General features: G+C 41.0%; 1 protein-coding gene across 2 annotated transcripts; it reads left to right on the plus strand.

The window, feature by feature from the left end:
- The first annotated feature begins 5 nt into the window (after positions 1-5).
- On the plus strand, positions 6-21050 carry LOC136445427 (corrinoid adenosyltransferase MMAB-like). Of its 2 annotated transcripts, none has more exons than XM_066443439.1 (9): positions 6-184; positions 17967-18022; positions 18271-18364; positions 18736-18793; positions 18915-18987; positions 19281-19378; positions 19865-19929; positions 20270-20329; positions 20604-21050. In XM_066443439.1, exons 1-9 carry the CDS (start codon positions 75-77, stop codon positions 20698-20700), a joined length of 711 nt encoding a protein of 236 aa, XP_066299536.1. In that variant the 5' UTR covers positions 6-74; the 3' UTR covers positions 20701-21050. The 2 variants fall into 2 exon arrangements, with proteins under 2 accessions (XP_066299536.1, XP_066299545.1); XM_066443448.1 differs by lacking the exon at positions 6-184 and adding an exon at positions 17510-17536.
- The last annotated feature ends 423 nt before the right edge of the window (positions 21051-21473 follow it).

The following is a 21473-nucleotide window of genomic DNA, read 5'->3' on the forward strand; positions in this document are numbered from 1 at the left end:
CTTTTGCGTAGTGAACTACTCTGATCACCTCTGACCTTTAGGAGAGTTAGTTTACCACAGACACGACGTGCAAAATGTTGTTTAAACAGGTTATTCAACGGTCAATATGTTTGACAAGGCTGCTGCCACAGTCCGCTAGAATAGAGAAAACAGTATCACCGATGTGCTGGCGGTATTACTGCAGGTAGGTTGGGATTTTTCGTGTTTATTGTGGGATGTTGGGAGGGGGGCAGGTGAACGAGGGCGTTCTGTTGGTAACGGCTTCATTTACTTTGTCCCGAGTATGCTAATGAGTATTTGTCCCGAGTATGCTTAATGTTATGCAAATATCAGTCTCTTTATAAGAAATAGATAACGCTCCATGCTAAAGAAAGAAGCAGAAACAACAATGAAAATCAAGAAGAAAGGAGGATATAGGACAGTAGAGGAGAGCACAGGACAATATAGGAGAATATAGGAGAAAGCAGGAGAATGAAGGAGAAACCAGGAGAATATAGCAGAAAGCAGGAGAATGTAGGAGAAAGCAGGAGAATATAGCAGAAAGCAGGAGAATGTAGGAGAAAGCAGGAGAATGTAGGAGAAAGCAGGAGAATATAGCAGAAAGCAGGAGAATATAGCAGAAAGCAGGAGAATGTAGAAGAAAGCAGGAGAATATAGGAGAACGCAGGAGAATATAGGAGAAAGCAGGAGAATATAGGAGAAAGCAGGAGAATGAAGGAGAAACCAGGAGAATGTAGGAGAAAGCAGGAGAATGAAGGAGAAACCAGGAGAATATAGCAGAAAGCAGGAGAATGTAGGAGAATGTGGGAGAATACAGCAGAAAGCAGGAGAATGTAGGAGAAAGCAGGAGAATGTAGGAGAAAGCAGGAGAATGTAGAAGAAAGCAGGAGATTGTAGGAGAAAGCAGGAGAATGAAGGAGAAACCAGGAGAATATAGCAGAAAGCAGGAGAATGTAGGAGAAAGCAGGAGAATGTAGGAGAATGTAGGAGAAAGCAGCAGAAAGCAGGAGAATGTAGGAGAAAGCAGGAGAATATAGGAGAACGAAGGAGAATATAGGAGAAAGCATGAGAATGTAGGAGAAAGCAGGAGAATGTAGGAGAAAGCAGGAGAATGAAGGAGAAAGCAGGAGAATATAGCAGAAAGCAGGAGAATGTAGGAGTAAGCAGGAGAATACAGCAGAAAGCAGGAGAATGTAGGAGAAAGCAGGAGAATGTAGGAGAAAGCAGGAGAATGTAGAAGAAAGCAGGAGATTGTAGGAGAAAGCAGGAGAATGAAGGAGAAACCAGGAGAATATAGCAAAAAGCAGGAGAATGTAGGAGAAAGCAGGAGAATGTAGGAGAAAGCAGGAGAATATAGCAGAAAGCAGGAGAATGTAGGAGAAAGCAGGAGAATATAGGAGAACGCAGGAAAATATAGGAGAACGCAGGAGAATGTAGGAGAAAGCAGGAGAATGTAGGAGAAAGCAGGAGAATGTAGGAGAAAGCAGGAGAATATAGCAGAAAGCAGGAGAATGTAGGAGAAAGCAGGAGAATGTAGGAGAAAGCAGGAGAATATAGCAGAAAGCAGGAGAATGTAGGAGAAAGCAGGAGAATATAGCAGAAAGCAGGAGAATGTAGGAGAAAGCAGGAGAATGTAGGAGAAAGCAGGAGAATATAGCAGAAAGCAGGAGAATATAGCAGAAAGCAGGAGAATGTAGAAGAAAGCAGGAGAATATAGGAGAAAGCAGGAGAATATAGGAGAAAGCAGGAGAATGTAGGAGAAAGCAGGAGAATGAAGGAGAAACCAGGAGAATGTAGGAGAAAGCAGGAGAATGAAGGAGAAACCAGGAGAATATAGCAGAAAGCAGGAGAATGTAGGAGAATGTGGGAGAATACAGCAGAAAGCAGGAGAATGTAGGAGAAAGCAGGAGAATGTAGGAGAAAGCAGGAGAATGTAGAAGAAAGCAGGAGATTGTAGGAGAAAGCAGGAGAATGAAGGAGAAACCAGGAGAATATAGCAGAAAGCAGGAGAATGTAGGAGAAAGCAGGAGAATGTAGGAGAATGTAGGAGAAAGCAGCAGAAAGCAGGAGAATGTAGGAGAAAGCAGGAGAATATAGGAGAACGAAGGAGAATATAGGAGAAAGCAGGAGAATGTAGGAGAAAGCAGGAGAATGTAGGAGAAAGCAGGAGAATGAAGGAGAAAGCAGGAGAATATAGCAGAAAGCAGGAGAATGTAGGAGTAAGCAGGAGAATACAGCAGAAAGCAGGAGAATGTAGGAGAAAGCAGGAGAATGTAGGAGAAAGCAGGAGAATGTAGAAGAAAGCAGGAGATTGTAGGAGAAAGCAGGAGAATGAAGGAGAAACCAGGAGAATATAGCAAAAAGCAGGAGAATGTAGGAGAAAGCAGGAGAATGTAGGAGAAAGCAGGAGAATATAGCAGAAAGCAGGAGAATGTAGGAGAAAGCAGGAGAATATAGGAGAACGCAGGAAAATATAGGAGAACGCAGGAGAATGTAGGAGAAAGCAGGAGAATGTAGGAGAAAGCAGGAGAATGTAGGAGAAAGCAGGAGAATGTAGGAGAAAGCAGGAGAATATAGCAGAAAGCAGGAGAATATAGCAGAAAGCAGGAGAATGTAGAAGAAAGCAGGAGAATATAGGAGAACGCAGGAGAATATAGGAGAAAGCAGGAGAATGTAGGAGAAAGCAGAAGAATGAAGGAGAAACCAGGAGAATGTAGGAGAAAGCAGGAGAATGAAGGAGAAACCAGGAGAATATAGCAGAAAGCAGGAGAATGTAGGAGAATGTGGGAGAATACAGCAGAAAGCAGGAGAATGTAGGAGAAAGCAGGAGAATGTAGAAGAAAGCAGGAGATTGTAGGAGAAAGCAGGAGAATGAAGGAGAAACCAGGAGAATATAGCAGAAAGCAGGAGAATGTAGGAGTAAGCAGGAGAATACAGCAGAAAGCAGGAGAATGTAGGAGAAAGCAGGAGAATGTAGGAGAAAGCAGGAGAATGTAGAAGAAAGCAGGAGATTGTAGGAGAAAGCAGGAGAAGGAAGGAGAAAGCAGGAGAATATAGCAGAAAGCAGGAGATTGTAGGAGAAAGCAGGAGAATATAGCAGAAAGCAGGAGAATGTAGGAGAATGTGGGAGAATACAGCAGAAAGCAGGAGAATGTAGGAGAAAGCAGGAGAATGTAGGAGAAAGCAGGAGAATGTAGAAAAAAGCAGGAGATTGTAGGAGAAAGCAGGGGAATGAAGGAGAAACCAGGAGAATATAGCAGAAAGCAGGAGAATGTAGGAGAAAGCAGGAGAATGTAGGAGAATGTAGGAGAAAGCAGGAGAATGTAGGAGAAAGCAGGAGAATGAAGGAGAAAGCAGGAGAATATAGCAGAAAGCAGGAGAATGTAGGAGAAAGCAGGAGAATGTAGGAGAAAGCAGGAGAATGTAGAAGAAAGCAGGAGATTGTAGGAGAAAGCAGGAGAATGAAGGAGAAACCAGGAGAATATAGCAAAAAGCAGGAGAATGTAGGAGAAAGCAGGAGAATGTAGCAGAAAGCAGGAGAATGTAGAAGAAAGCAGGAGATTGTAGGAGAAAGCAGGAGAATATAGCAGAAAGCAGGAGAATGTAGGAGAAAGCAGGAGAATGTAGGAGAAAGCAGGAGAATGTAGAAGAAAGCAGGAGATTGTAGGAGAAAGCAGGAGAATGAAGGAGAAACCAGGAGAATATAGCAAAAAGCAGGAGAATGTAGGAGAAAGCAGGAGAATGTAGGAGAAAGCAGGAGAATATAGCAGAAAGCAGGAGAATATAGCGGAAAGCAGGAGAATGTAGGAGAAAGCAGAAGAATATAGGAGAACGCAGGAGAATGTAGGAGAAAGCAGAGAATGTAGGAGAAAGCAGGAGAATGTAGGAGAAAGCAGGAGAATGTAGGAGAAAGCAGGAGAATGAAGGAGAAAGCAGGAGAATATAGCAGAAAGCAGGAGAATGTAGAAAAAAGCAGGAGATTGTAGGAGAAAGCAGGGGAATGAAGGAGAAACCAGGAGAATATAGCAGAAAGCAGGAGAATGTAGGAGAAAGCAGGAGAATGTAGGAGAATGTAGGAGAAAGCAGGAGAATGTAGGAGAAAGCAGGAGAATGAAGGAGAAAGCAGGAGAATATAGCAGAAAGCAGGAGAATGTAGGAGTAAGCAGGAGAGTACAGCAGAAAGCAGGAGAATGTAGGAGAAAGCAGGAGAATGTAGGAGAAAGCAGGAGAATGTAGAAGAAAGCAGGAGATTGTAGGAGAAAGCAGGAGAATGAAGGAGAAACCAGGAGAATATAGCAAAAAGCAGGAGAATGTAGGAGAAAGCAGGAGATTGTAGGAGAAAGCAGGAGAATGTAGAAAAAAGCAGGAGATTGTAGGAGAAAGCAGGGGAATGAAGGAGAAACCAGGAGAATATAGCAGAAAGCAGGAGAATGTAGGAGATAGCAGGAGAATGTAGGAGAAAGCAGGAGAATGTAGGAGAAAGCAGGAGAATGAAGGAGAAAGCAGGAGAATATAGCAGAAAGCAGGAGAATGTAGGAGTAAGCAGGAGAATACAGCAGAAAGCAGGAGAATGTAGGAGAAAGCAGGAGAATGTAGGAGAAAGCAGGAGAATGTAGAAGAAAGCAGGAGATTGTAGGAGAAAGCAGGAGAATGAATGAGAAACCAGGAGAATATAGCAAAAAGCAGGAGAATGTAGGAGAAAGCAGGATAATGTAGGAGAAAGCAGGAGAATATAGCAGAAAGCAGGAGAATATAGCAGAAAGCAGGAGAATGAAGGAGAAAGCAGGAGAATATAGGAGAAAGCAGGAGAATGTAGGAGAAAGCAGGAGAATGTAGGAGAAAGCAGGAGAATGTAGGAGAAAGCAGGAGAATGAAGGAGAAACCAGGAGAATATAGCAGAAAGCAGGAGAATGTAGGAGAATATGGGAGAATGTAGGAGAATGTGGGAGAATACAGCAGAAAGCAGGAGAATGTAGGAGAAAGCAGGAGAATGTAGGAGAAAGCAGGAGAATGTAGAAGAAAGCAGGAGATTGTAGGAGAAAGCAGGAGAATGAAGGAGAAACCAGGAGAATATAGCAGAAAGCAGGAGAATGTAGGAGTAAGCAGGAGAATACAGCAGAAAGCAGGAGAATGTAGGAGAAAGCAGGAGAATGTAGGAGAAAGCAGGAGAATGTAGAAGAAAGCAGGAGATTGTAGGAGAAAGCAGGAGAAGGAAGGAGAAAGCAGGAGAATATAGCAGAAAGCAGGAGATTGTAGGAGAAAGCAGGAGAATATAGCAGAAAGCAGGAGAATGTAGGAGAATGTGGGAGAATACAGCAGAAAGCAGGAGAATGTAGGAGAAAGCAGGAGAATGTAGGAGAAAGCAGGAGAATGTAGAAAAAAGCAGGAGATTGTAGGAGAAAGCAGGGGAATGAAGGAGAAACCAGGAGAATATAGCAGAAAGCAGGAGAATGTAGGAGAAAGCAGGAGAATGTAGGAGAATGTAGGAGAAAGCAGGAGAATGTAGGAGAAAGCAGGAGAATGAAGGAGAAAGCAGGAGAATATAGCAGAAAGCAGGAGAATGTAGGAGAAAGCAGGAGAATGTAGGAGAAAGCAGGAGAATGTAGAAGAAAGCAGGAGATTGTAGGAGAAAGCAGGAGAATGAAGGAGAAACCAGGAGAATATAGCAAAAAGCAGGAGAATGTAGGAGAAAGCAGGAGAATGTAGCAGAAAGCAGGAGAATGTAGAAGAAAGCAGGAGATTGTAGGAGAAAGCAGGAGAATATAGCAGAAAGCAGGAGAATGTAGGAGAAAGCAGGAGAATGTAGGAGAAAGCAGGAGAATGTAGAAGAAAGCAGGAGATTGTAGGAGAAAGCAGGAGAATGAAGGAGAAACCAGGAGAATATAGCAAAAAGCAGGAGAATGTAGGAGAAAGCAGGAGAATGTAGGAGAAAGCAGGAGAATATAGCAGAAAGCAGGAGAATATAGCGGAAAGCAGGAGAATGTAGGAGAAAGCAGAAGAATATAGGAGAACGCAGGAGAATGTAGGAGAAAGCAGAGAATGTAGGAGAAAGCAGGAGAATGTAGGAGAAAGCAGGAGAATGTAGGAGAAAGCAGGAGAATGAAGGAGAAAGCAGGAGAATATAGCAGAAAGCAGGAGAATGTAGAAAAAAGCAGGAGATTGTAGGAGAAAGCAGGGGAATGAAGGAGAAACCAGGAGAATATAGCAGAAAGCAGGAGAATGTAGGAGAAAGCAGGAGAATGTAGGAGAATGTAGGAGAAAGCAGGAGAATGTAGGAGAAAGCAGGAGAATGAAGGAGAAAGCAGGAGAATATAGCAGAAAGCAGGAGAATGTAGGAGTAAGCAGGAGAGTACAGCAGAAAGCAGGAGAATGTAGGAGAAAGCAGGAGAATGTAGGAGAAAGCAGGAGAATGTAGAAGAAAGCAGGAGATTGTAGGAGAAAGCAGGAGAATGAAGGAGAAACCAGGAGAATATAGCAAAAAGCAGGAGAATGTAGGAGAAAGCAGGAGATTGTAGGAGAAAGCAGGAGAATGTAGAAAAAAGCAGGAGATTGTAGGAGAAAGCAGGGGAATGAAGGAGAAACCAGGAGAATATAGCAGAAAGCAGGAGAATGTAGGAGATAGCAGGAGAATGTAGGAGAAAGCAGGAGAATGTAGGAGAAAGCAGGAGAATGAAGGAGAAAGCAGGAGAATATAGCAGAAAGCAGGAGAATGTAGGAGTAAGCAGGAGAATACAGCAGAAAGCAGGAGAATGTAGGAGAAAGCAGGAGAATGTAGGAGAAAGCAGGAGAATGTAGAAGAAAGCAGGAGATTGTAGGAGAAAGCGAAGAATGAATGAGAAACCAGGAGAATATAGCAAAAAGCAGGAGAATGTAGGAGAAAGCAGGATAATGTAGGAGAAAGCAGGAGAATATAGCAGAAAGCAGGAGAATATAGCAGAAAGCAGGAGAATGAAGGAGAAAGCAGGAGAATATAGGAGAAAGCAGGAGAATGTAGGAGAAAGCAGGAGAATGTAGGAGAAAGCAGGAGAATGTAGGAGAAAGCAGGAGAATGAAGGAGAAACCAGGAGAATATAGCAGAAAGCAGGAGAATGTAGGAGAATATGGGAGAATGTAGGAGAATGTGGGAGAATACAGCAGAAAGCAGGAGAATGTAGGAGAAAGCAGGAGAATGTAGGAGAAAGCAGGAGAATGTAGAAAAAAGCAGGAGATTGTAGGAGAAAGCAGGGGAATGAAGGAGAAACCAGGAGAATATAGCAGAAAGCAGGAGAATGTAGGAGTAAGCAGGAGAATACAGCAGAAAGCAGGAGAATGTAGGAGAAAGCAGGAGAATGTAGGAGAAAGCAGGAGAATGTAGAAGAAAGCAGGAGATTGTAGGAGAAAGCAGGAGAATGAATGAGAAACCAGGAGAATATAGCAAAAAGCAGGAGAATGTAGGAGAAAGCAGGATAATGTAGGAGAAAGCAGGAGAATATAGCAGAAAGCAGGAGAATATAGCAGAAAGCAGGAGAATGTAGGAGAAAGCAGGAGAATATAGGAGAAAGCAGGAGAATGTAGGAGAAAGCAGGAGAATGAAGAAGAAAGCAGGAGAATTTAGCAGAAAGCAGGAGAATGTAGAAAAAAGCAGGAGATTGTAGGAGAAAGCAGGGGAATGAAGGAGAAACCAGGAGAATATAGCAGAAAGCAGGAGAATGTAGGAGAAAGCAGGAGAATGTAGGAGAATGTAGGAGAAAGCAGGAGAATGTAGGAGAATGTAGGAGAAAGCAGGAGAATGTAGGAGAAAGCAGGAGAATGAAGGAGAAAGCAGGAGAATATAGCAGAAAGCAGGAGAATGTAGGAGTAAGCAGGAGAATACAGCAGAAAGCAGGAGAATGTAGGAGAAAGCAGGAGAATGTAGGAGAAAGCAGGAGAATGTAGAAGAAAGCAGGAGATTGTAGGAGAAAGCAGGAGAATGAAGGAGAAACCAGGAGAATATAGCAAAAAGCAGGAGAATGTAGGAGAAAGCAGGAGAATGTAGGAGAAAGCAGGAGAATGTAGAAAAAAGCAGGAGATTGTAGGAGAAAGCAGGGGAATGAAGGAGAAACCAGGAGAATATAGCAGAAAGCAGGAGAATGTAGGAGAAAGCAGGAGAATGTAGGAGAATGTAGGAGAAAGCAGGAGAATGTAGGAGAAAGTAGGAGAATGAAGGAGAAAGCAGGAGAATATAGCAGAAAGCAGGAGAATGTAGGAGTAAGCAGGAGAATACAGCAGAAAGCAGGAGAATGTAGGAGAAAGCAGGAGAATGTAGGAGAAAGCAGGAGAATGAAGGAGAAACCAGGAGAATATAGCAGAAAGCAGGAGAATGTAGGAGAATATGGGAGAATGTAGGAGAATGTGGGAGAATACAGCAGAAAGCAGGAGAATGTAGGAGAAAGCAGGAGAATGTAGGAGAAAGCAGGAGAATGTAGAAAAAAGCAGGAGATTGTAGGAGAAAGCAGGGGAATGAAGGAGAAACCAGGAGAATATAGCAGAAAGCAGGAGAATGTAGGAGAAAGCAGGAGAATGTAGGAGAAAGCAGGAGAATATAGCAGAAAGCAGGAGAATGTAGGAGAAAGCAGGAGAATGTAGGAGAACGCAGGAGAACATAGGAGAAAGCAGGAGAATGTAGGAGAATGTAGGAGAAAGCAGGAGAATGTAGGAGAAAGCAGGAGAATGAAGGAGAAAGCAGGAGAATATAGCAGAAAGCAGGAGAATGTAGGAGAATGCAGGAGAATGTGGGAGAAAGCAGGAGAATACAGCAGAAAGCAAGAGAATATAGCAGAAAGCAGGAGAATGTAGGAGAAAGCAGGAGAATATAGGAGAAAGCAGGAGAATAAAGGAGAAAGCAGGAGAGTGTAGGAGAAAGCAGGAGAATTTTGGAGAAAGCAGGAGAATGTAGGAGAAAGCAGGAGAATGAAGGAGAAACCAGGAGAATATAGCAAAAAGCAGGAGAATGTAGGAGAAAGCAGGAGAATACAGCAGAAAGCAGGAGAATGTAGGAGAAAGCAGGTGAATGTAGGAGAAAGCAGGAGAATGTAGAAGAATGCAGGAGATTGTAGGAGAAAGCAGGAGAATGAAGGAGAAACCAGGAGAATATAGCAGAAAGCAGGAGAATATAGCAGAAAGCAGGAGAATGTAGGAGAATATAGGAGATTATAGAAGAACGCAGGAGAATATAGGAGAACGCAGGAGAATATAGGAGAAAGCAGGAGAATGTAGGAGAAAGCAGGAGAATATAGCAGAAAGCAGGAGAATGTAGGACAAAGCATGAGAATGTAGGAGAAAGCAGGAGAATATAGGAGAAAGCAGAAGAAAGTAGGAGAAAGCAGGAGAATGTAGGAGAAAGCAGGAGAATATAGGAGAACACAGGAGAATATAGGAGAAAGCAGAAGAAAGTAGGAGAAAGCAGGAGAATGTAGGAGAAAGCAGGAGAATGTTGGAGAAAGCAGGAGAATATAGCAGAAAGCAGGAGAATATAGCAGAAAGAAGGAGAATATAGCAGAAAGCAGGAGAATGTAGGAGAAAGCAGAAGAATATAGCAGAAAGCAGGAGAATATAGCAGAAAGCAGGAGAATATAGCAGAAAGCAGGAGAATGTAGGAGAAACCAGGAGAATGTAGGAGAATATGGGAGAACGCAGGAGAATATAGCAGAAAGCAGGAGAATGTAGGAGAAAGCAGGACAATGTAGGAGAAAGCAGGAGAATGTAGGAGTAAGAAGGAGAATGCGAGAGAAAGCAGGAGAGTGTAGGAGAAAGCAGGAGAATGTAGGAGAAACCAGGAGAATATAGGAGTAAGCAGGAGAATGTAGTAGAAAGCAGGAGAATATATCAGAAAGCAGGAGAATATAGCAGAAAGCAGGAGAATATGGCAGAAAGCAGGAGAATATAGGAGAAAGCAGGAGAATGTAGGAGAAAGCAGGAGAATGTAGGAGAAACCAGGAGAATGTAGGAGAAACCAGGAGAATATAGCAGAAAGCAGGAGAATATAGCATCTGAAAGCAGGAGAATATAGCAGAAACCAGGGGAGTGTAGGAGAAACCAGGAGAATGTAGGTTTGAAATCACAAGAAATACCAAGGAGGTTTTATGAAGAACTTTATTGCACGACAATTGTAGCTGGTACAATGTATGGCAACTTACGTGCATGGTAATTAAGCTATTGCTAATTGTTGACAGATATAGAGAACTAATCTAATCTATGACTAACAGTAAAATAGTCTATAAAACAATGTACATGCTAACGCTCTAGAATACAATATAATGTTGGTAACAGTATGCTGTGTCCGGAATGTATGATATTGTCTCGTTTTTGTACACAGTTATATACAAATTTGCCTACATAGGTGGATATATGAACAGGGCATGATAGTATCATATTAAATATATCTGTCCTGTTAGGTGCGGATATTGTGTCGGATGTACATACAATAGATTGTAACAATTTTTGTCGGTCATCGGCATAGGTTGGACAGTCCATAATGAAGTGAAATTCATTTTCAATATCATTATGGCATGTTGGACACAGTCTCTCTTTGGCTGGCGTGTTGAGGTGTCGGCCCTTTTCAATTTGTAAAGAGTGGGCACTAATCCTCAGTCTCGTTATGCTATTTCTAACAGATTTGCTTTGGATGGATGAAAGATAGTTTTCAAAACAGAATTGTTTTTTAATTTTGCAATAAGTGCTGAGTTTGTTCATGCTCTTTATTTCTTGTCTCCAGCCCGAGAGAAATGTGTCTTTCAAACGATTCTTGAAGATGACTCCAAAATGGTTGGCACTAACAGCAGGATTAAGCCAAACATTTTGGAAGCCATGTCTACATAACATGTCTTGTACATGGACAGCCCAGTCTTGTTGTAGCTCAACAGAAGTATCATATGCTTTCTTTACAAGTCTGTCATTCGGCAGATTATATAATCTGAGCCAGTATTTTATCAACTGTGTTTGTGAATCGATATATAGTGGGAATACTCCTAGTTCGCCCCTGACTGCGGCGTTAACAGAACTTTTGGGTACGCCAAGTAAAATTTTGTAAAAGTTCAAGAGTACAAACTCTAAGTCGGGATTTTCGTAGGATATTGTTGGCTGCTCAAGTGTTACATTATTTTCCTTCAGCAAGTTTGATTGATAAATAATATTCAGCTTGTCGCTGTATTTTTCAAAACGAACAAGAACGGGGCAGGTAGGGGAAGGGTCTGATTTTTTGATGATTCGGGAAGCTCTAATGATGTGAGTTAATGATGTGATGTTTTCTGGTCCCAATATCGTATTGAGGGTCTTAGCTATTGATACTCTGGTAATTTCATTTTGATATTCTTTTATTCCATGGAAAATAAGGTCTCTACCTTGTGCATTTGTTCCGAGAACCTCACTGCAGTACAATAAAATCGGTTTGATGCAGCTGTTAAAAAGGTCAAGGGCGAGCGAAATAGATGGGTTAAAATTTGTTGACAGCAGAGATTTTAATTTGAATGACGCACGAAGAGCTTTTTGGTGGCACGGTTAAATGAACCTGGCGGGGTGAAATCAACCCCTAGGTATGTGTAGGAGGTTGTGATGTCAATTTTGCGGCCTTGTAGTGTATACGGAGAATGTTGGTTGTTAGTTCGTCCATTTTTGGAGAATATCATAACTTTAGTTTTATTTTCATTTATTGATAGTTTCCAGATAGAGCAAAATTGATCAAGTGTATTTAGACATTCTTTTAGGCCTGCCTCCGATTTTGACAGGAGAACGAGATCATGGGCCCAGAATAGACTGCTAATAGGTGTGTCTTTTAGAATTAGAGGGTCAGAGGATCGTGAATTTAAGATGTTATATGAAACCTCCTTGGAAATACTAGTAAGAATCTGTTAGGTTTACTTTGTTGAGAGGGGTCAATGTATGATGGCAACGATTGACCTTGAACATTTGTTGAAAACTTTTATTGTGGCAATATCATAACTGCAATCCTAAATTCAAATCAGTCTTTCGTCAACATGATAAAAGGAGGTACAATGTAGTTTCGAATCGCAAAGTGTATTCTTGACCTACGGTGTTAACTCTTGTCCCCACAGAGTGCAACAACACTAACCGATGTATAAAGCCCATACTAAAACCAAACTAGCGGAAAAGCCATGTTTTGTTTTATTTTGCCACTTTCAGACAACTCTTATTCGTCGACGTCGCTTGCTTGATTTGAAGGGTTAATCAAGACAAAGCTGCCCGAAAATTCTCTCTTAGGGCTAATCTTGTTGTGACCATGTAAGTGTGTACAGAAAAGTCATAGCGCTACTATATATGTGGAACAGCGTGTATGCTTTTGTAACTCTAGGTGCACATTTATGCCAGACACTTACTAGTACTATAGCCTTGAATCCAAACCTATCATAGCTCCCGAGTCTCTCTCCGCAAATAGTATTTGCGGAGAGAGACTTTGGAGCTATAATAGGTTTGGATTCCAGGCTATACTAGTGCTACACATTCATCTTTCGTCTCGCGGGGTAGAATCATGTTGAGTATCATTCGCTCTCCTTTACATAAAAGGGGACTTGTGGAGACACCTGCCGGCTGAATGCATAACGTATGTCTAGGAGCACTGCCCCACAACTCACTTTCATTGTAAAATCCCTTCTTCTTCGCTTAACGAAAGAATGTTCAGGCAGCACTGTCCTTGTTTAGCAAACATCTATTTCAGCCAATACTAGTATTTTGTACAATGACCTGGCCCATTCTGTTCGCCCATCAGGACGTTTCTGTCTGCACTCTATGCATAATTATCGTGCAACGGCCAGACGTAACCTAAACAATCTTGGTAAATTACTTTCAAAAAACTCCCGTGACCCTTTCATTAGAGGCAAGTACTTCAAAATGAAAAAAGATTACACTCGACTTATTAGAAAAACGAAAAGGTCATACAAAGACAATATTCTACAACAGCTTAATTCCCAAACCGGCAACAATCCTTCAACATTTTGGCAACTAATCAAACAATTTAAAACAACTGATCGTGTATCCACTGAGGAAGCAGTGGACAGTCAAGCTCTCCATACATACTTCAAACAGTTGTATGGAAGTGATGAAAAATCCAACTTACCCAAAACAAACAACAGCTTCCATATTCACATTGAAAATAAACTGAATGAAATGGAAACCGAACTGTCAAGACACAACCCTTTGGATACAGTAATACAAGCAAGCGAAATCAATCAAGCAATCTCACAATTAAAGAATGGTAAAGCCTCAGGCAATGATCTTATATTAAACGAAATGTTGAAATGTGCCGCACATGTTCTAACAAAGCCGTTAGCAATTTTATTCAACCTAATCATGTCATCAGGCCACTTCCCTAAACAATGGTGCGAAAGCCACATCGTGCCACTTCACAAAGGAGGCTCTAAAGAGGACCTGAATAATTACAGAGGAATTTCTGTAACGAGCTGCCTAGCCAAATTGTTTACCACAATAATGAACACCCGCCTCTCTAATTATTTAGACGCGCATTCACTTCTCTCCCCAAACCAATCAGGATTTTGAAAGAATTTTGGAACACGAGATAACCTTTTCGTTGTTGACTCCTTAATATCTAAATACGTTAATTCCAATAAACGGCTATATGCTTGTTTTGTCGACTTCAGGAAAGCTTTCGATAGTGTTTGGAGAGAAGGCCTTCGCTATAAAATACTCAGCTCAGGGATAGGTGGAAAATTCTATGAATTAATCAAATCCATGTATTCTAACTCCCAGACGTGCATCAAAACTTCCACAGGTCTCACTCCTTTATTCGACACAGACAGAGGTGTAAAGCAGGGCTGTAATCTCAGCCCTACACTTTTCAACCTATTTATTAATGACCTTGTCAAAGAGTTAGATAACCCCGAATGCGTACCTCCCACTTTGCACAACCTTTTCGTCTCTTGTCTACTTTATGCCGATGACGTGATGATTTTCTCAGAGACCGAAGAAGGGTTACAACGTGCTTTAGACAGACTTAATATGTTTTGCACAAAATGGAAATAACAAGTGAATCAGAAAAAAACAAAAGTGGTGATTTTTAACAAAACTGGATGCCTATTCAAGGACGTGAATTTTTTCCTTGGTTCAGAGAGTATTGAAACAGCAAGTTCTTATTGCTATTTAGGTTTGATGTTGTCGTCGTCGAGAAGTTTTTCTCTTGCCAAAAATCAATTATCACAAAAAGCACGTAAAGCCATTTTCAGTCTCAAACATTTCATTCGCTCACCATTGTCTCCAAAGGCCCTGTTAAGGATATACAACGCATGTATAAAGTCCATCATGTTGTACGGTTGCGAAATCTGGGGAAAGGATTACCTGAACGATAAGTGTCCTATCGAGATAATTCAAAACAGATTTTGTAAAAATATACTTGGTGTCCAAAGAAGCTCAAGTAACGTAGCATGTAGAGCGGAGCTGGGTATATTTCCAGTCGATCTAGATGTTTCAGTCCGCATAGTCAAATACTGGCTTACGACTCAGACAACTAGACATTTCCTCACATCCTCTCCAAGTAGACGCACTTCTGTCACAACAACATATACCTGGGAAAAATCGTAGGAAAAACTGGACTCAACATGTAAAGGAGGTACTTGACAATTGTGGCTACTCATACATTTGGTATACCGACAACCCTAATATAGACGTTACCTTTGTCTAACCATCCTCGGTCTAACCAAGGAGGTTAAAATTAACCTCCTTGGTCTAACATACCTGCTTCCTTCGTCTTTTAAAACTTTTTAGACTACTAATATTCGAAAGCGTTTTCAAATAACTATCATAGTTAGTTGATGGCTTTGAATATTTCATCCTTTAATTAGTAGAGCTATTCATATCTCTGTTCAAGATGCATGACACTCACAACTGAATCAGACATATATTTCTATAACGAGTATATCGTAAAAAAAGCTTTTATGTAGTAAATAAGAATCAGTTCACATCGTTTGGAAATTGATAACGTTCGATACACAGGCCTAGTTCAAACGGAGACGATGTCAATATAGCGTTGAAGATGAGTATCATTGTCTAATGATACGCCCCGCATATACAGTAGATAGACTTGAATGAAGGACCTTTATTGCACATTTGTGCCCAAGGTACTAGCAGTGTATTCTCCAAGCAGAGGTTTCACTGCTTACTCCTACATTCTTCTGCTTTCTCCTATATTCTCCAGCTTTCTGCTATATTCTCCTGCTTTCTGCTATATTCTCCTGATTTCTCCTACATTCTCCTGCTTTCTCCTACATTCTCCTGCTTTCTCCTATATTCTCCTGCTTTCTCCTATGTTCTCCCGCTTTATCCTATATTCTCCTGCTTTCTCGCATTCTCCTGCTTTCTCATACATTCTCCTGCTTTCTCCTATATTCTCCTGGTTTCTTCTACATTCTCCTGCTTTCTCCTACATTCTCCTATATTCTCCTGCTTTCTGCTATATTCTCCTGCTTTCTGCTACATTCTCCTGCTTTCTCCTACATTCTCCTGCTTTCTGCTGTATTCTCCTGCTTTCTCCTATATTCTCCTGCTTTCTCCTATATTTTCCTGCTTTCTCCTACATTCTCCTGCTTTCTCCTACATTCTCCTGCTTTCTCCTACATTCTCCTGCTTTCTGCTATATTCTCCTGGTTTCTCCTTCATTCTCCTGCTTTCTCCTACAATCTCCTGCTTTCTCCTACACTCTCCTGCTTTCTCCTACATTCTCCTGCTTTCTCCTACATTCTCCTGCTTTCTGCTGTATTCTCCCACATTCTCCTACATTCTCCTGCTTTCTGCTATATTCTCCTGCTTTCTGCTATATTCTCCTGCTTTCTCCTACATTCTCCTGCTTTGTCCTACAATCTTCTGCTTTCTTCTACATTCTCCAGCTTTCTCCTACATTCTCCTGCTTTTTCTTACATTCTCCTGCCTTCTGCTGTATTCTCCTGCTTTCTCCTACATTCTCCTGCTTTCTGCTATATTCTCCTGGTTTCTCCTTCATTCTCCTGCTTTCTCCTACATTCTCCTGCTTTCTCCTACATTCTCCTGCTTTCTCCTATATTCTCCTGCTTTCTCCTATATTCTCCTGCTTTCTCCTACATTCTCCTGCTTTCTGCTATATTCTCCTGGTTTCTCCTTCATTCTCCTGCTTTCTCCTACAATCTCCTGCTTTCTCCTACACTCTTCTGCTTTCTCCTACATTCTCCTGCTTTCTCCTACATTCTCCTGCTTTCTGCTGTATTCTCCCACATTCTCCTACATTCTCCTGCTTTCTGCTTCATTCTCCTGGTTTCTCCTTCATTCTCCTGCTTTCTCCTACATTCTCCTGCTTTCTCCTACATTCTCCTGCTTTCTCCTACATTCTCCTGCTTTCTCCTATATTCTCCTGCGTTCTCCTATATTCTCCTGCTTTCTCCTACATTCTCCTGCTTTCTGCTATATTCTCCTGCTTTCTGCTATATTCTCCTGCTTTCTCCTACATTCTCCTGCTTTCTCCTACAATCTCCTGCTTTCTCCTACATTCTCCTGCGTTCTCCTATATTCTCCTGCTTTCTCCTACATTCTCATGCTTTCTCCTACATTCTCCTGCGTTCTCCTATATTCTCCTGCTTTCTCCTACATTCTCCTGCTTTCTGCTATATTCTCCTGGTTTCTCCTTCATTCTCCTGCTTTCTCCTACATTCTCCTGCTTTCTCCTACACTCTCCTGCTTTCTCCTACATTCTCCTGCTTTCTCCTACATTCTCCTGCTTTCTGCTGTATTCTCCCACATTCTCCTACATTCTCCTGCTTTCTGCTATATTCTCCTGGTTTCTCCTTCATTCTCCTGCTTTCTCCTACATTCTCCTGCTTTCTCCTACATTCTCCTGCTTTCTCCTACATTCTCCTGCTTTCTCCTATATTCTCCTGCGTTCTCCTATATTCTCCTGCTTTCTCCTACATTCTCCTGCTTTCTGCTATATTCTCCTGCTTTCTGCTATATTCTCCTGCTTTCTCCTTCATTCTCCTGCTTTCTCCTACAATCTCCTGCTATCTCCTACATTCTCCTGCGTTCTCCTATATTCTCCTGCTTTCTCCTACATTCTCATGCTTTCTCCTACATTCTCCTGCGTTCTCCTATATTCTCCTGCTTTCTCCTACATTCTCCTGCTTTCTGCTATATTCTCCTGGTTTCTCCTTCATTCTCCTGCTTTCTCCTATATTCTCCTATATTCTCCTGTGCTCTCCTCTATTGTCCTATATCCTCCTTTCTTCTTTATTTTCATTGTTGTTTCTGCTTCTTTCTTTAGCATGGAGCATTATCTATTTCTTATAAAGGGACTGATATTTGCATAACATTAAGCATACTCGGGACAAATATTCATTAGCATACTCGGGACAAAGTAAATGAAGCCGTAACCGTTCTGTTTGGGAAAATATCTGCTCGATGTGTTTTGATTGACGTCTCTGGGTCAAGCACAAAGTTCAAGTCTCTGTGGAGCAAAGGTCTTTAAAGCCATACTTTGTGAGACAAAATTGAACAAATCCGGGGCGAAAACCGGAAAAATTATGGACCAGAGGTGAGATATTGATTTCGGATGATCAGAAATTTGACAACATAACTTTCTGGTACAGTGTGAGGGATAGTATGTGTCATTTTTAGTTGAATTTAATAAGTTGCTCACAATTCAATTTCGCATTGAAAGCATGATTACTAAAAAGAATTAACCAAGAAATGTTCCCAATTCCTGTATTCTGTAAACAAAATGCTATAAATATAACAATAAGTTGACAAAGAATCAGTCCACAGTATATCAGTAACGTGTTATAGTCATCCTTTCATTGCATAATGAATGCTGAACCATGGAATTATGTCCATTAAACCTCCTTGCTAGAACTCATCAATTTAGTGGTCTTTACAGGTCAATCACCTGAATTACAGTTCATCAACACATTTTGCATGAGTAAGGTTACTCCTTTAAACATAACTGGGTCTTTTCTATTGTTTAGCAAGGAAGAAGAGACAAAGAAGAAACTGAAAATCTATACAAGGACTGGTGACAAAGGTAAATTATCATGGTTGAAAACAAGCCAAATTTAATTTTTTTTTAAAATTAGTATCAATATGAATGATATGTTGATTATGGATTGATCATACTGTATCATGTCATGAAGATGTAGTGCTATCATCAGCTTTCATGAAGCATCCTCTACTTTGTATGAATTTTTTTAGGTAAACTTCTTTAGAATTGTGATAGGAATATACATTGTATTGATGAGAAGAACCATGTAGTTGATTTTTGTTTTCATGTAGGAAGATCCAGTTTATTTACTGGGGAGAGACGGAGTAAAGATGACACCATCTTTGAAGCACTAGGAACAACAGATGAGCTTTCCTGTGCAATAGGGTGAAGAATTTCATGTTTTATTCTCTTGTCTGTGGGTGTTTCTTACTTTGCATGAAGGGAGTAAAGTCTGCCATAACAGATTGCCTTGATTTGCCTGTAGATTTAAGGCTTTTTTAACACTTTGTAAGTTTGATAGATGGGATGCAAGACATGTACAGATATGCCTATTTTAGCCTAGGATCCATTTTCCGACAGGTCCCTATTAAAGTACCAAATATTCCAATGGGTGATGTCGACTTGATAGGGAAACCTGAGGGAGAAAATAGGATATCTGGCTATGCCAATATGACCTCTGTGCCAATTTTCATAGCATTACTTTTACACATGGAAAGATTGCAGCTTCCAACTTATGCCCCCCTCCCTTGGAACAGGGTAGCTGGAGAGTTTGGCCATGATGCTGGTCACCAGTTTATGGACAGGCTAGAAAAGGTAATCATCAGTTGTGCCAAATCATAATATAACATCGAGAGAAATTCTCTTGTTGAATTTCTTTTGCATATTTTTGCCCTAGGCAATGACAATTAACGGTACTGTAATCTGATGTTTACAGATCCAATCTTTACTTCAAGATGTGGGGTCCAACATTGCCACACCACGGACTAAGGCACAGGACAGAAAACTAGGTGAGAGAACATGTTCTTGACAACTTGTACAGCCAAAATTAGCAGCAACTTTTCTGTCAGGTTATACAAAAGTGCTCTCTATCAGTTCCTAATAAAACTGCAGCAGACCACCTTGCATGTGTAGTTATACCTTTCAACTGAACTGTGCTATTGTTGACTTGTCATTTTCATAACTACAACAGACTATCTATAAAAGGTTATACTTTTTTGTAACACAGAAGAAAGTTTACATCTGTCACCTTGCAATGTACAGTTGATACTGATTCTTGTGTTTTTTCTGTGGATTTTTTCAGCCCGTACAGCATTCCCTTCTGGGTCAGTAGAGGAGCTGGAGCGATGGATTGATGAGTACACAGAACAGCTGCCTCCCCTCACCAACTTTATACTGCCTGTAAGATGGTCCTGGGTTTATACCATGCATAATGTGCACTCCTGTTGGCAGACCATTCGATTATTTGTAAATGGAAGTAACAAACAACTTCTCTCTCTGTTTCTCTGTCTCTCTCTGTTTTTCTCTCTGTTTATCTGTCTCTGTTTCTCACTAATTCTGCCTCTGAGTGTCTCTCTGTTTCTGTCTATTTTTGGCCCTCTGTCCCTAGTTGTCTCTATCCTCTGTTTCTCTCACCGTCTTTTGCAGTCTCTCTCTATGTCTAGAGCTGCCTCTCCCTATCTCTCCCTCTGTCTCCCTAACTCTATCTCTGTGCGTCTCTCTCTCTATCAATCTACTTATCTTTGTCTCTCTTTCTCTCTCTCAGTCTCATATGCACAAGTCTCCTTGACTCAGCAGAATGCATTTCAAAGCTGGGACACTTACATAAATGAAGCGAATGTCAAATTGTCTAACTGCTTGCTTGTGTCATTGTATTTTCCCTCCCAGTCTGGAGGTAAAACCAGCGCTTCTCTCCACATGGCCAGAGCTATCTGCAGAAGAACCGAGAGAAGGTTAGTCTGGATCCAACTTAGGTTTTCAATATTTGAGGTTACATAACATAGAAATAGATTTATTGCCTTAGCGTTTCTCATGATGAATAACTAGAGCAGTAGCATCAATTTTGAATGTGTGGATTTGCCCAAAGCTTGTCCAAGTATAGTCGATGGAAAACTATCAAAGTTTATGAAAAAAAAAATTGAAGTAAAAATGTTGTATCCCAACAGAATGTTAGAGACTAACCAACTGGCAACATACTGCTTGTATATCTGATATCTCACTAAGCCTGCTGTACAACAGGACTGATTATGTTCATTTGTGAAGCTTGTGCCTTTGTGTCTTGTCCTGTTCCAGACTAGTGCCCCTGGTCAGCTCAGGTGATGTGGATGCTGAAGTAGGGAGATACATCAACAGGTGAGGCATGAGTAGTAAGGAGTCAACTAAGGAGAATTGTAGGAGGGCAATTTTGGCTTCATCATGTGTTCTTCCAGAAATATTAGAAATATACAGTGTGTCTTTTACATGTGTAGTGCAATGTCTTAGATGAAAACTGGACCCTTACTCATAACTTGCTAGCTTGTACTAATTCAACCAGGACATGTCTGCAAATTTAGCAGAATTTTTATGACAGTAAACATGTCTTGACAAAAATTGTCACCATGACTGTATTTTCATATTTTTTTTCCAGACTGAGTGATTTTCTCTTCACCCTGGCACGTTTTGCTGCAATGACTGAAAGCAAGGAAGAAAAGATTTACAGGAGAGTCAAAGATCAAGACAGCTAGTGCATCACCTACAGCAGTACTAGGACTAGTAGTCTCCAAGCAGATGTAGGGTCTGCTTCAGTGTTTCATTTCTTTATTTCTTTATTTGAGTTCTTCACAATGTGAAAGGGAGGGCAAAACAGGTTCCATGCATGTTTTTGCAGTGTTCTGTATGTCTTCGTGGTGGTTCGTGATTTCTCCTGGGAGGAAGACTAGAATGTACAGATGTACAAAATGCCACAAAAGAATTGTAAAAGATTGAGCTGGACCCTACATCTGCTTGGAGATAACCAAAAAATTGTACTGCATATGTCAATATTTCATCTTTGCAGCACTTTTTTAGGGAGAGGAAAATAAATTGTTTTGGTTGATATTGTTCTTTGTCCATGTTCTTATTGCATTTTTGATCAAACAATCTTCCAGAAGGTGCCATGGTCTTATATTTTGCCAAATAACATGAAATTTGGTATGGAGGTTCTTGGCATATATATGTTTTCGTGTAAAAGTGGCAAGCCATAGTAAAGACGCAACCTGGGCTCGGCCGAAGCGCATGTTCTGGTGCTCTGAGAAGAGCCCTCTGGCCATTCAAGGTAGTACTGCAACTTAGTTGCTGTAAACGATTTATGCTTGTTGGAATATACTCAACTAACAGAACTTTCGTCTATACCTGTAAGTTTTCTATGATTTCTAAGTCAAAAAGTTTGTAGCTTTGGCAAAGAGAGGGCGTGAGGGTTTTAAAGGGTATTGGGTCCGGGTCAGTGTTTTACGCGAAAAAGAGGTATAAAAAGCCTAAA

Source organism: Branchiostoma lanceolatum, chromosome 1 (assembly GCF_035083965.1).
Source record: "Branchiostoma lanceolatum isolate klBraLanc5 chromosome 1, klBraLanc5.hap2, whole genome shotgun sequence".
NCBI classification, from domain to species: Eukaryota; Metazoa; Chordata; class Leptocardii; order Amphioxiformes; family Branchiostomatidae; genus Branchiostoma; species Branchiostoma lanceolatum.